General features: G+C 39.4%; 1 protein-coding gene across 2 annotated transcripts; it reads right to left on the bottom strand.

Moving 5' to 3' along the window:
- Nucleotides 1-299: 299 nt before the first annotated feature.
- btbd10b (BTB (POZ) domain containing 10b) lies at nt 300-10,748 on the bottom strand. 2 transcript variants are annotated; one of them, XM_080885622.1, is made up of 9 exons: nt 10,595-10,748; nt 10,073-10,220; nt 6,117-6,313; nt 5,389-5,704; nt 5,144-5,246; nt 3,322-3,442; nt 2,225-2,422; nt 2,029-2,139; nt 300-1,377 (listed from the first exon to the last, which is right to left on the bottom strand). In XM_080885622.1, the coding sequence occupies exons 2-9, from the start codon at nt 10,171-10,173 to the stop codon at nt 1,046-1,048; spliced, it is 1,479 nt and encodes a 492-aa protein (XP_080741748.1). In that variant the 5' UTR covers nt 10,174-10,220; nt 10,595-10,748; the 3' UTR covers nt 300-1,045. The 2 variants fall into 2 exon arrangements, with proteins under 2 accessions (XP_080741748.1, XP_080741749.1); XM_080885623.1 differs by having other exon boundaries at nt 6,117-6,310; nt 10,595-10,747.
- Between the last annotated feature and the right edge of the window lie 3,082 nt (nt 10,749-13,830).

Raw genomic sequence — 13,830 nt, 5'->3', positions numbered from 1 at the left:
GTTTAATGTAATAATTACAAAAATTTATATTATTAATCTGAATTTATTTTTAGTGTTTCCGACCCAATTGTATAGAGCAGAAATGTTTCTTCTTAATGGTCATTAGCATTTAACCATATCTGGTCAGTCTTACCTCTGGAGGGCAACATCTCCCGGGTCCTGTTAGGCTTTTACAATAAGGCATGCAATATACATACCTGCCTATATCTATATATCTATATAGATCTAGATCTATAGATAGATATACAGATAGACAAACACACACACACACACACACTTTTGTACTGTGTGTATATATATATATTTTTTAAATGTTCATCTTTATTTCATGATTTTGTTTTATTTTTAAACAACAATTTCAAGCTTTGCACATAAAAGATTCTGACCACAACAGCCTGTGTTCTGCTTAATATCTTGGCTGCAGGAGGAGCAAAACATCACATATCAGATCCAGCCAATGACTACATATCCCATGACAAGAATCAAAGACATCTGAGAGGAGTTCAACTGGAGATCATGAGACTAAGTGGTGAGAACAGATTTTCTCCATGACCAGAAAGATGTAATCTCTCCTTAGCTAGTTGTGTATCCTTCCCCATCAAAGCCATTTAGCAGTTAGGCCACCCGAGAGAATCAAAATCTAAGATATCAGTGAAATAAAACCTGTGAAAAAACAGTGACACCACAAGAGTGCTCAGTCAAAACCATCAAATTAAGATACAATGATATTGTAAATAATAATGCTAATAATATTTTTTTACAGATTTTTTCCCACAAACAAAAATAGATTCCTTCCTTTGGTCAAGTAAAAAACAAAACAAAAACCCCAAAATGAAAACAATAGTGAAATGTTATTTTCACCAGTCTTATGTTCCTCGTGTTTTTTTTCCTACAGTCATCCAGGTTCTTGAGGCTCTAAGGCTGCAAAGGAGGTGTCAAGGCAATATGGTTATGGTGCCCCTAGCGCTCCATGCTGCAGCATGCTGGGAGTAGGACTAGAAGAGTAGGAGAGGGGCAGAGGCATTGAAAGAAGACCAACGTGTCCTCAGACAGCAGGTGAAGGTGCATCAGGATCAGGCTCATTGCTGTAGTTGTTGCTGTAGTGGTTCCCACTAGGTGGGTGATTAGGCAGGATATCCAGTTCATCCACTTGGGGGCCAGGGTGCATCACCACCAGCTGATCTTGGGGGATGTCAGCTGCTGCTGCTGCTAGGTTGGTGATCGACTTGGACTTTACGCACTGGAAATCAACATGGCGGCTTTTACCCTCCTCCTTTTCCCAGGACATGCGGATGAAGGGCCTCTGGACGTAGTTGTAAATGACCTCTGGACGACCTCCTGGTCTTTTCTTGACTTTCTCTTTATACGTAGGGTAACCTGTCAGAGAGACAACAACACTAGTGGCTCAGTTTATGCTAACTTTTGTTAACACAGAATACAAAAAAGCAAACACCAGAAGCGAGGGGCTCACCCTGAACGTGATGTGACTGACCATTTGTTTAAAAGGAATCAATGCATTACCAAGTGTTGGGCTCTAAATGACCTTATTCTAGTTTGATCGACTTCCCACTTTAGGCGTGTCTTTTCAGTCACAGCATACAAAAACATTCAGGTAGCAGCATGTCTATTGTCTACATCTGGTATGTGAACATAATACTGCACTCCAACTGCATATTAACTTGGGCAGATGTTAAACTGAGTGAACAAAGCAGTTTGGGTACAAAACCATTATATCATTTTATTAAATAAAATATATTTTGTCTCACGCCGACCACAGTTGATTCGTTTGATTCTGACTCTAATAACATCCAGATTGCAAAGAGGCATCTGCTGTTAGCTATTTTATGCATTAATTTGCTTGCTGCCAAACAAATCTGTAATTATAAATCTGCAGTATGCAGTGAGTCATTATATTCTGTACTGTTCATATAGGTCAGACATCTCTCTCCCACTCATGAGAATGGAAAAAAAAAAGAAAAAGAAAAAAAGAGAGGACATCAATATTTAATACTGAAAAATTCAGCTCACCTTCAATGCCCAGCCTTATTTTCTTCAGTCCCCGCTCTTTTAAAACTGATTTGGCAACGTCTCGGTTTTCGATATACTTGAAGAATCTGTACAGTTTTGTGCTGTAAATAACTACAAGGAGAAAACAAACAAGGTGGTTTATTGTGCGTCTGTGCTCCGAGATGTGTGCCTACGCTCTGAATTAGTGGGTACTCACTCTGTGAATACTCTTCCCCCATTTGTGGTGGATATTCTTCATCCCAGTCAACCACATCATCATCGGTAAGGACTACAATGTGACATTCCCTCTCTCCGCTCTGGGCGCTGGCCACCATCAGAGGCAGAACCATTTCCTCGAGGTAAAACTCAAATTGACGCCGAGCTCCATCATTGGACAGCTCATGCATCAGGGCACCTGTTAACAAAGAGTGAGACTTTAAATTCAAAATTTCCATCATAAGCATAAACTTTATAAAGTGCACAAAGGTAAGCAAGTAACTCCTGAAACAACTAAAAACAGGCCCTCTGCTCTACTGTCATGCAAGTAGCCTTTATCTTTCACCACAGAGCTATTTCAGAGGTGCCTTCATAAAAACTGAATTCCTAATTAAAATGCTTCTTTCAGATCAGGATACTACTTGTAGTTTTAAATTCAAACAAATAATTTACAGGTAAGCAAACAACCATTTCCTTGCCTCCATTCCAGCAAAGTACCGCTACAAAATCTTCAGTGCTAATGAAGAAAAGGTCTGTCCAGTCTCGCAACCATCAGTTTCAGGCACTATTGTGTTGCAGTGCACCGAAAAGCCTTAAAGAACCCACTCAAGATGACCGTGAATCAAATTTGTAGACATATTTACCCCAAAAAGTTGAGGAGGAAAGGAGACGAAATGTCATAGATGATATGCAACAAGTTGTGGCCCTGAACTCACTTTCACATGAATAAGGACTATATGGATTTGAGAAATTTTGTTTTTCTATTCATTATAGGCTAAAACTCTAAAAGAAAAAACAAACAAACAAGAAAATAGTAATTAACCAGAATTACCTGCTGACTTAAAAAAAAAAAATAATAAAACATCCTACGTTTTAGACACACGTACAGGGAAAATTGCTTGTTCTTAAAAGCTGTATTTTTCTTTAAAGCCAAAAATCTGAAATCCTCACAGGTTGGTGATTATGATCAATTAGCTGCAATCTTGTTAAGCCTTGCAAAGTGACGAGGCACTGAGCAGTCTCCCTGATCAATGATACTCAGCGCTGCTACTGTTAATGCAACACTAACAGCTTCAGTGTCCCAGAAGAAATACTCACTGAGGTCTCTGCATTTGATGGTGCTGTAGTCGAAAGAGATGCATAGATAGTCACACGCCTCACGCAACTCGGGGATAGAGATTCCATCAGGACAACGGATTATCCCAGATTTGTAGTAATCCTGCCAATTAGAGAGAAATCACAAAGAGGAAATCATTAAAAACACCATTTATCCATCAACTTAAATCATACAATTACAAACAAAATCAAAACCCTTTTGATAAAAATGAACCCGGTAACAGAATCTCAGTTTGCTTTCTAACAGCAGTTTCAGAGTTACACATGCTAAAGGAGACTTCCATTACTGAGCCTGTTGAACTGTTATGAGGTGGGTTTTTAGTAGGCCAAAGGTAACATGCAGTTTGGCAGGAAATTAGATGCAGCAGATAACACCATGCAAATGTCAAACTGTGAATTAAAGCTCAGATTCAGATCAGTCAAATTTGCTTTGTCATTCCAGCCTCATATACACTTCAGATACCTGAATGGGCTGTAGCAGGTACGCACTGTGTTATAGTTGCAGCAGTGTTTTCTGCAGGGTTGGTTTCTGGTGCATTTTAGATGAATCAGACAACAAAAATGCAGCCTAATCTAATCGTACGTTTCTTAGAACTCACCAACTGCAGCTTTCTCAGTAAACTGCGTACTACTCACTCACCATATCGCAAAGTAAATTCAATTTTCCAACATATATCTACTTAAGAGTTTCAACATGAGCAATCAGTCGCTAATTAGATGTAATGTAGACAGTACAAAACAGCCCATGCTGAGTAATATTCTACCTGAATTATGGGTATTATATAATGTTTATTTATTTATTTTTTTTAATTTAAAACTACTTTAGTTTAAAACTAGTTTTATTTCAGCACCATCTGTATTATGATCTACTGTTTATATTACTGCTTGATAGTAAACCATAGGAACCAGTACACTACTCTAAATTTCAGGCATTATATGCATTTTTCAATAACACTGCTATACCAGTAAATTAAGTAATTTAAACATGACCCCATCCGTAATGGTCATGCGGATGGGGTGGGGGCTGTATTAATTCAACATCCTGATCATACAGCGCAAATAATTGAAAAAATTAAAAATTCACAAGTCAATATCAATGTAGAAAAAACAAAAACAAAAAAAATATTCAACACTAATAACTGCACATTTGTTTTGTGTCATCTCTGGCCGCATTGAACTTTGATAGACTTTCACAGCAGAGGCTCAGACAACTCCTCACACACACGGGGATCCAGGTAAGGAAAATATAGTGTGTCGCTCAAGGCTAACAGGTGTTATATGTCCCACAAAGATTGGAAGAACACATCCCAGTGGGAGTTTTATTCACAATTTCCTTCTACATTCTGCTGTGGAAGCATTAATGAGCAAATGCTGATATATTTAAAAATTGTGACATCAGAGATTGGTGTTACATCTTATACAAAAGCAATAAAGGCAGCCTGTTAAGAACTGACTTTATAGCCCTGTGTAAAATATTTAAGTTTGGTTAAAAGAGCAAGGAAGTAGATTTTTGTTGACTTGATTGTGTTATTTTATTTATTTATGATACATTTTCAGAGCTTTTTAAGCCTCCGTTGTGATTCGACAGTAAAGAGAAGATTAGAAAGACCAGGGGAAGTAGATGGCCTTAGGGCAGATTGTTTGGGTTGCCTACTCTACCCAGTGAGCTAAAATGATCCCACGATAGCTTAATATCTTTTAATAATAATGCGACACAGATAAAAATCATTCAGCATAAGTGTGTATCCAACATTTACCTCACAATTATTTATGAATACAAGGATTATGTAAAAGAGAAACTAACCAGAATTGCTCTGAAAACTGTTGAGCTAATCCCCTCAGCCACTTCGTACTCCCCTTTCTCGTTGGGCCGTGTGAAATTATGTTCTCTTCCAGATCCAAACATTCTGTGCAAAAGAAACTTTGATTTATTCCCCCAACTCACAGATCTATACTTATATGCGTGAATATTTAATTTTTATTTAAGTTTCAGTTGTTACAGCTATGATGACTAAAGACAAGGATAACGAGGATTAAAATATACTTTACCTGCCCAACATGGTATTGGGCTGTGCAGTGAAGATAGAAGGATCCACTACAAAGCGTGTGTTGTCAACAATCAGAGTGACTCTCTCTGAGGTCCGAATGTTTCGGTTTCCAACTGTGCCACCGGCTCCCCCTTCCTTAGGATTCTCATAGACAAAAACCATTTCTCCAGCTGCCAAGCTTTTGAAAGTGCCCTCGGTGCTGGACAAGCTACTGTTGCGACTGCTCACCACCCCACTGCTGCTGGAACCGCTGGGTGAGACTCTCTGAGGCCGCGGACTACTGGGCCTCGATGACGAGCCGCCATCTCGATCACGATCTAGACGGGCGGGCGGAATGAATCACCATGGAGAAATCATCTTTGGTTTTAATGTCCAAATCAAAGATCAAAATCCAGATAGAAAAAAAGTGCCTAGTTTGTAGTAACATTTTAGTTTGCAGCTAAGATTTGTAAAAGAATTTTGTATTTCTTTGCAATATACACATTGTATATATACACAAAGTCCCACTCATAACATTTGACATGTAGGCAGTCAAACTTCTCGGTCTTGGTCTAAACACAGGTGGATAAGCATTGCCTTGATCTGCTCACAGCCAAAAGCAGGAGACCTAAACCATGTCTGAGCTGCAAGTTGATAAATTTGGTCAGCTGTTTAACAGAGCTTGCCAAAAGCTGCAGAACTCCAACATGACACCCATATAAGCCGTCTATTCTTTCCACGCACACTCACCACTGTTGTGCTGGCGGGTGGGTGATGTGACGTTGCGAATGCAAGGGGTAAGCTGGCCTTCTCTCTCATGCGAGGAGTCCCTGGAGCGATCGCTGGAGCGGCGGCGGTCACGTGAGCGGTCACAGCCCCCGCTGGCACCATGTAAGCTCATCTTCCTATGTTCTTCCTTCACTTGAGACGTACGGGCTTGGCTGCTGCTTTTGAAACACAAAAGCATGTGTAATGCACCTCCTCCCTTTCTCAAGGCCAGAGGATATTGGTATTTCATAGTTTTATGACGCACAATGTGGAACACATTTCACTCAACATGGCTGTCACAGCTTTTGGCTTAGGTCATTTGCCCTACAAACAACTGTAGTAGTGCCAACAAGCTTCATAAAGACATTTAAAACTAACCACCAGACCAACCAGATTCTACTTTAATAAAACAGTAACAAGCCGCACATTGTGTATTGCAGTCAAATATAGATACTATTACCTTTGATATTTAATTTGAAAGAAAATCAAATCAGAGTTTTGACATGCTTATTTTATGTTTATTTAGAAATTTCATTTCTAAATAAACAGTATGAGCAGTTATAAATAAAAGTAGATTAAAATTCAAATGGGAAAAAGACACAATAGAGCTAACCATTAATTTCTCAAAGACCAAATCTTCTTAGTGTTTAAAAAAAAACAACAATCAGAGAAAGAATAAAATTCACAATTAGAAGCAGAGCTACAGGGTAAAAAAAAAAAAGGAAAGGGAAAAAGGAAAAAAAAAAAAAGTTTTGTTTAACCTTTTAGCCATTCACAGATACATCCCAATCCTGGGGCTGAGCATACACTTGCAGAGCTTTCCTGCATACCAAAAATGTTGGCCTTCCAACAATGGAAAATCCCAAGGCCAGTGTTGAAAATGTTTTAAATTACTGTTTAAATATACTCAAGCTTGAGTTTCATTTTGCTCACCAAATTTCCAGAAATAACCAAGAAATTCATAGGCATGTATTAAGCTAGTTAATACCAAGTCACTGTCATAACTATATACCTAAAGTGCTACAGGAAACATGCCTTCAAAAGGTAGGAGACTAAATTATAAAGCAGATAAAGATAAGGCTGGCAGATGAGTTAACAAGAAAGTAAGGAAAGGCTACACAGAGCTCCATGTGGTCATCACGAACACGTTATACTTCAGTAAATATTCACTTAACATCTAGGGCTGCCACGATTTGTCGACTAGTCACGATTACGTTGACTATCAAAATCGTCGACGACTGATTTAATAGTCGACGCGTCGTTTGAAACTTTGTAAGATCACAAAAGACGCAGGAATAAGTGGCAGGATTTAAGAGTGTAATAACGGACTGAAACAGAAGATGGCAGCATTGCATGTACAAGGATGTCAGCTACCGTTAAACCCCGAAGAAGAAGAAGAAGAAGCAGAAGCAGCTGTGTCCCAGAATTCATAGCGCGGCCCAGCGCAGTTTCCAACAATGGCGGCAGCTAGTTAGTTTTAATGTTACTCTTATTATTCTTTCTGGGTCACAAAATAAACGTTTAACATATTTTCAGGCGAGAATGTAGCTGTGTAAACCTCAAATATCTGCTCAGTTTATCAGGACACCACATATTTTCAAAAGCGCTCCGACGTTTTCGGAGACATCTGTTACCCACTAGCTCGTTAGCGAGCCGGGGGCTAGGCTCACTAGCGCCGTGAGAACACCGGACTCCCCGCAAATCGTTTTCAAACCCACCGCCGTCTTTCGCTACTCAGGTTAAATATATATGAGTCACTTAGATAACTTAAAATGTTATTGTTTGGCTTTTTTTTTTTTAGTATTTTATTTGTTCCTGAGTAAATCAGTTTGTCTGAGATTAAAGTTATAGTTTTTACACAGCTGAATAAACGTCAAGCAGACAGCTGATTATCAGAAGTGTGAGATGCTGGAGAATATACTCCAGTGTCCTGTTATATTTTAGATAGCAAGGAGTTTATTAAACTTCACCGAAACAATCTGCAAATTTCATTAAAATTTAATAAACTATCATCTTGTCTTTATTTTTAGTTAGCACAGACCTTAAACACTTAAAGCTGTAAGCTAATGATAGTTATATAAGAGCAGATGCTGCTGGTGCAATAAGCTGTAGTTTTACGTCTAATGGATGATGATCTGATTAGTCGACTAATCGCAAAAATAATCGGTGACTAGTCGACTATCAAAATAATCGTTTATGGCAGCCCTATTAACATCCATCAATCCATCTTCATCCGGGGCCAGGACAGGGCAGCAGCCTAAGGAGAGAAGCCCAGACCTGGCAGGGAGAGGGAACTCATTCCCGACCCACCCGGAGTGGGCACTCCACCCTTTTCCGGCTGAGAACCATGGCCTCAGATTTGGAGGTGCTGATCCTCATTCCCGCTGCTTCACACTTGGCTGGGAACCGTTCCAGTGCGAGCTGGAGGCCTTCACCCGATGAAGCCAACAGAACCACATCATCCGCGAAAAGCAGAGACGAGATTCTGAGGCCACCGTAGTGAAAGCCCTCCGCCACTTGGCTGCGCCTAGAATTCCTGTCCATAAAAATTATGAACAGAATCGGTGACAAAGGGCAGCCCTGGCGGAGCCCATCACCCACCGGGAACGAGTCCGACTTATTGCCGGCAATGCGAACCAAGCTCTTGCAACGGTTGTATAGGGATCGAATGGCCCGTAGCAACGGGCCAGACACCCCATACTCCCGCAGAACCTCCCACAGGACACGGTCGAATGCCTCCTCCAAGTCCACAAAACACATGTAGACTGGTTGGGCAAACTCCCATGCACCCTCAAGTATCCTTGAGAGGATAAAGAGCTGGTCCAGTGTTCCGCGACCAGGACAAAAACCGCATTGTTCCTCCTGTATCAGAGGTTCAACTAGCAGACAAACTCTCCTTTCCAGCACCCTGGCATAGACTTTCCCAGGGAGGCTGAGGAATGTGATCCCACTGTAGTTTGAACACACCCTCCGGTCCCCCTTCTTAAAGATGGGGACCACCACCCCGGTCTGCCAGTCCAGGGGTACTGCCCCTGATCTCCACGCAACATTGTAGAGGCGTGTCAACCAGGACAGCCCTACAACGTCCAGAGCCTTCAGGAATTTGGGGCGGACCTCATCAACGCCAGGGGCTCTGCCACCAAGGAGTTGTTTAACTGCCTCAGTGTCCTCGCCTCCGGAAATTGGCGGGTCATTCCCCTCATCCCCAGACTCTGCTTCCTCCTCGGAAGACGTGTCAGTGGGATTAAGGAGGTCCTCAAAGTATTCCTTCCACCGCCTGACAATTTTCTCAGTCGAAGTCAGCAGCGCTCCGCCAGCACTATACACAGTGCAGGTAGAGCACTAGAATCTCTTCGAGGCAGTCCAAAAGTCTTTTTTCATGGCCTCTCCGAACTCCTCCCACACCCGAGTTTTGCTTCAGCCACTGCCCGAGCCGCATTCCGCTTGGCCTGTCGATACCTGTCGGCTGTCTCCGGAGTCCCACAGGCTTACCAAGAGCGATAGATCTCCTTCAGCCTGGTGGCTCCCCTCACCTCTGGTGTTATTCACTTAACATCACAGATAAATATGTGAAAGATAAGTGAAAAGTAAGTTTGAGCCTTTGGGCAATCTCAAACCCATGGGAAGTCAACTCCATCACATTTCCATATATTGAAAACGTTAAATACTGCCATAAACAGGCAATATTATTTGATTTTCAAAAATTTTCTCAGTGGACTAACACTTCTCTCCAGTATCACGCAATCATTGAGTTACAGGGAAAGTGCTAGGCCAAATTTATATTCATAGGGGTTACGCCTATGAGTTAATACAAAGCAGGACGGATGCAAAAGATACACATAAGCAAACCGATACTTTCTCTTGTGATATCCCTAGAACAGGGCGTATGTGACTGTTGCTGTGAACTTTACAACTCCATATATTTTCACCTGGCTCACCTTGAATGCCTGCAGAGTTTGCGCGGTCGGCTCGCTGTTTTTCGTTCCCAGTTTTCTGTATCACTGGAGTTGCTGTCATATGACGGCAGACGAGCTGCCATCACCCGGACAGGGGGTAGCCCGGTCTGGATCTTTCACCGTTCATAATCTGTTCGACAAATGGCGAAATCAACAAGTCAGTTTAATTCCCTGGTCAGCCTCGTGTAAAATCCACAGGTAGCTGCTGTCGGTTAACAAAAAAGCTAGGTTGTGCAGCCAAGCTTGAGTTGAACAAAGATTGATTGTCAGGTTTATCGCTGTTATCAAATTAAACGTTGTCGACGTTGCTGTGAGACGACTTTGCTATTTTAGCATAGCTAGCTAGTTAGCTAACTAGCATTAGCAGTATTACCAGCGGTACGTTACAACAATATCAGAACAAACTTCCGAGACGCAGAATGGCTAGTAAACATGCTCCAAGAGTGTCCATAGACATGATTTGATACCGTGAGATACAGGAAAGATACAGGAAAAAACAGCTACCTAGCTGGCTACGGTTTCCGCTGCAGTATAATCCCACTTGCTCGCCAGATAACCAGTCATTTCCTTTCAAAACACTCACCCAGCTGACGTACGACGTGACGACCGTTAACGGCTCGACGTGCTGACGCACTTAAAACTACATTTCAAAGTCATTGCTACGCTCGCCGATCAAACGTGTCTCAAAAGTTAAAGAGTTGAAAAATTAAATGTACTACAGGTGACTGACCTGTTTTCAGTAGGTAATAGAAGAAGTTTTTCTTTTTCTTCAAAAAAGTCAAAAGAAAGATGACCGAGTCCCTCAAGTGTCGCGATATGTTGCGTGTGCGATTGCTTTTTTTTTTTAAAGTTTCCTTTATTCATGAAAAAAAATCCAAAATGTGAAGATACTAGTACCGATATTTGTAAGCCTATAAAAGACAAAATGAACCGTGGAGAAAAGGAAAGAAAAAGAAATATGAAATAAGGTACAAAATAAATAAATAAAAGTAAATAAATAAATATATGTTTTCATGTACATGTAACTCAGCTTATGTGGAGAACTGACAGCAGATATTGAAGAATGTAATTGCATTTATAATTAAAACACCCATTAACATGTGCATTAATTTATTATATAATAAATATAGCACTATTTTAGACTCTATAATCAGCAGTTCCCACTGATTAGCACTGAACTGATCTGTCTACTATGGAAGCTTATTTCTTCAACTAATGATTTTTTTCTATCCATAAGTCAAAATTTCAAGTTAGTATCTCGAAATTTTGAATTACATAATACAGAATTTTAACCTCCCCAGACTTGAAATTTTGAGATAATTACTTACTTTCAACTTTGCTCTGCCTGGCAGATTTTGTTTTTAATTATTTTTTATTTATTCAACTTTAGTGGTGGAAAGAAGCTTCCATATTCCATTGTGCACAGTTTGAGGTAAAACTGCAGAATATAACAAAAAAAATGATTAAAGATTAATTAAAACTAGGAGTAAACACAAAGTGTTGATAAATCTAACCAGGTATCAGTTCAGCCTACAGTTATGCTATGGTAACAAACAATGTTAAATAAATAACAAAATTAGGTTAAGTTGTAGGTAGTCTCATATCATAGTGGTGCTTTGTCCAATTAATTTAAAGGCCTCTAACTGGATGTGAAAAAAACACCGCACACTAGCAAATCTTTGCAGAAGACATTTTTATTTTAAAGTATTAATATATAGATAATAGTTATAGTAGTAGCAAAGTTGCTTATTCAAAGTAAATGCAGGGTCATAGCAAGGGTGCTTGTCAATTAGCCAGATCAACTCTTTAGGACATGACTGGAGGACAGAGCAACACAACAGCCGAACAGGATACATATCAGAGCTTATCTATGTCTTATCCATCAATCATAACATCTCTCTGCTTTGCCTTTATTCGACACAAGTCAAACAGCCTGTTATGATTTGCAAACAATATACACACACACACACACACACACACACACACACACACACACACACACACACACACACACACACACACACACACACACACACACACACACACACACACACAGTATACAAGGCTGGAAAAGTCTGAATATGATGATATGATGCAATGTGTGCAGCCATCAGTCAGTAAAATCACCTTAAAAAAAATTAAAGTGGGACTAGACATCAACTGAATTCTAATCTTTAGGACTGAAAATTGATGATCTTGTCTTATGACTTTTTATCAAGTATTTCTAGAATAATTTTCGTGTATGGCCACTCAAAACATCAATCAATTCTGTAATCTGACAGATATATTACAATTTTTTGCAAATTTTAAAGAACATTACTTAGTGTGAGTTATTCCTGCGCCAAGAATATGTTAAACATTGTGTAATGTATTGTATGTAAAGCCATGTATGTAATCTATGTAAAGTCAAGCTAGCGAACGCAATCCAGAAATTGCTGACACAAAAGGCATGTAGGTTGAGTTGTCGTATAGGTTACATCTCACAAAGTTACCCAGTAAAAGTGATCAATACCTGACAGTAAGAATGAAGTACAGCAGTTCAAAGAGAGATCAGAGAGGTTCTGCAGAGCACTTTAGAGAAATTTGTTGTAGAAAGTTAAAGCAGGGGTAAAAATCACCAGCAGAAAATCTGACTCAGTCCTCAGGAGATCATGTTAGTGACTATAAGAGGACTGACTGAAAAACATACAGTATAACTCCTGAAAGTCATTACATAAAGGCATACATATGATGCGCATGTAAGAAGCACACACAAGAAATGTAAGACTAGCCATCTTATTGGTCCTTTACAATATGCAGTAAACAACATTTGTAAATAGTGATGTGTATGGTGTGGAGAGTAGGAGGACATTTTAAAACCTTTTCTTCCCCAGACGGCCTGAGATATTGACTGTAGTACTTGTAATCCTACTGATATGACATTAAAACAGAATGTAAAAAAAGGGAAAAAAAGAGGGAAAACATTTATCAGACAAGAAAAAAATAAAAAATAAAATAGAATTAAAAATAAAATAAAAAACACAATAAAAGCATAAATAAATCAATAAATAATCTGACAAAATTTTAAAATAAGTTAAGAACAATAAGAAAAAAACATCTAAAATAACTCTTGGAAAAATAGTCAGATTCTTCAGTAATGCATGGGGATTTTGTTTCATAAGATATACTGAACATTAAATCACTTGAATTTGCATATTTTGTATAACTTTTTTAAATTTTTGATCCAAAAACATCATATTGAAAAATATTTTTTATAGTTCTTGCTTTTCCATGTAGTGGTTTAGAGCTGGCCACAATAATTCCCTTCAACTTTTCCTGGAGCCAGTCTTGCCTTTCTCCTACTTGTTTGTGTTCTCGAACATTGTGCATAAGCTGCACCTCACTGACAGTCCTCTTTCTGCACAAACAGAAAACACACACAGTCAACTCAAGGAAGAATTACAGGATCAGTTAATTATTTAAGCTAATTGTGCATTATTAATTTTCATTCCAAAGATGATATTTCACTGTAGAAAGTTTAAGAGTTTACCTCAGTGGTTTAGCCTCTGTGTGGATGCTCCAGAGGAGGATTACCAGAACCAACATTTCCAAGAACCTCAGTGAAAACATGTCGATTAACTGAAGCAAATTAAACTATTAGTTAGACGAGGTATTTTCTACGTATATTTTCAAAAATATATATGTATATTACAGCCATCTATTTAAAGACATATTCATTGGTCGTTCTTACCAGGTCTGGT

The sequence above is a fragment of the Rhamphochromis sp. 'chilingali' genome (genome assembly GCF_963969265.1).
Source record: "Rhamphochromis sp. 'chilingali' genome assembly, chromosome: 6".
Taxonomy (NCBI): domain Eukaryota; kingdom Metazoa; phylum Chordata; class Actinopteri; order Cichliformes; family Cichlidae; genus Rhamphochromis; species Rhamphochromis sp. 'chilingali'.
This window is presented reverse-complemented; position numbering and strand designations above follow the sequence as displayed.

Bases quoted from the DNA above. Each gene is read 5' to 3' on its own strand.
- btbd10b (XM_080885622.1), bottom strand. From the start codon at position 10,173: ATGGCAGCTCGTCTGCCGTCATATGACAGCAACTCCAGTGATACAGAA. The intron at 5,247-5,388 runs GTAAAGTATATT...TCTTTTGCACAG, and splicing joins CCCAATACCATGTTGGGCAG to AATGTTTGGATCTGGAAGAG. The intron at 2,140-2,224 runs GTGAGTACCCAC...TTCTCCTTGTAG, and splicing joins GGGGGAAGAGTATTCACAGA to TTATTTACAGCACAAAACTG.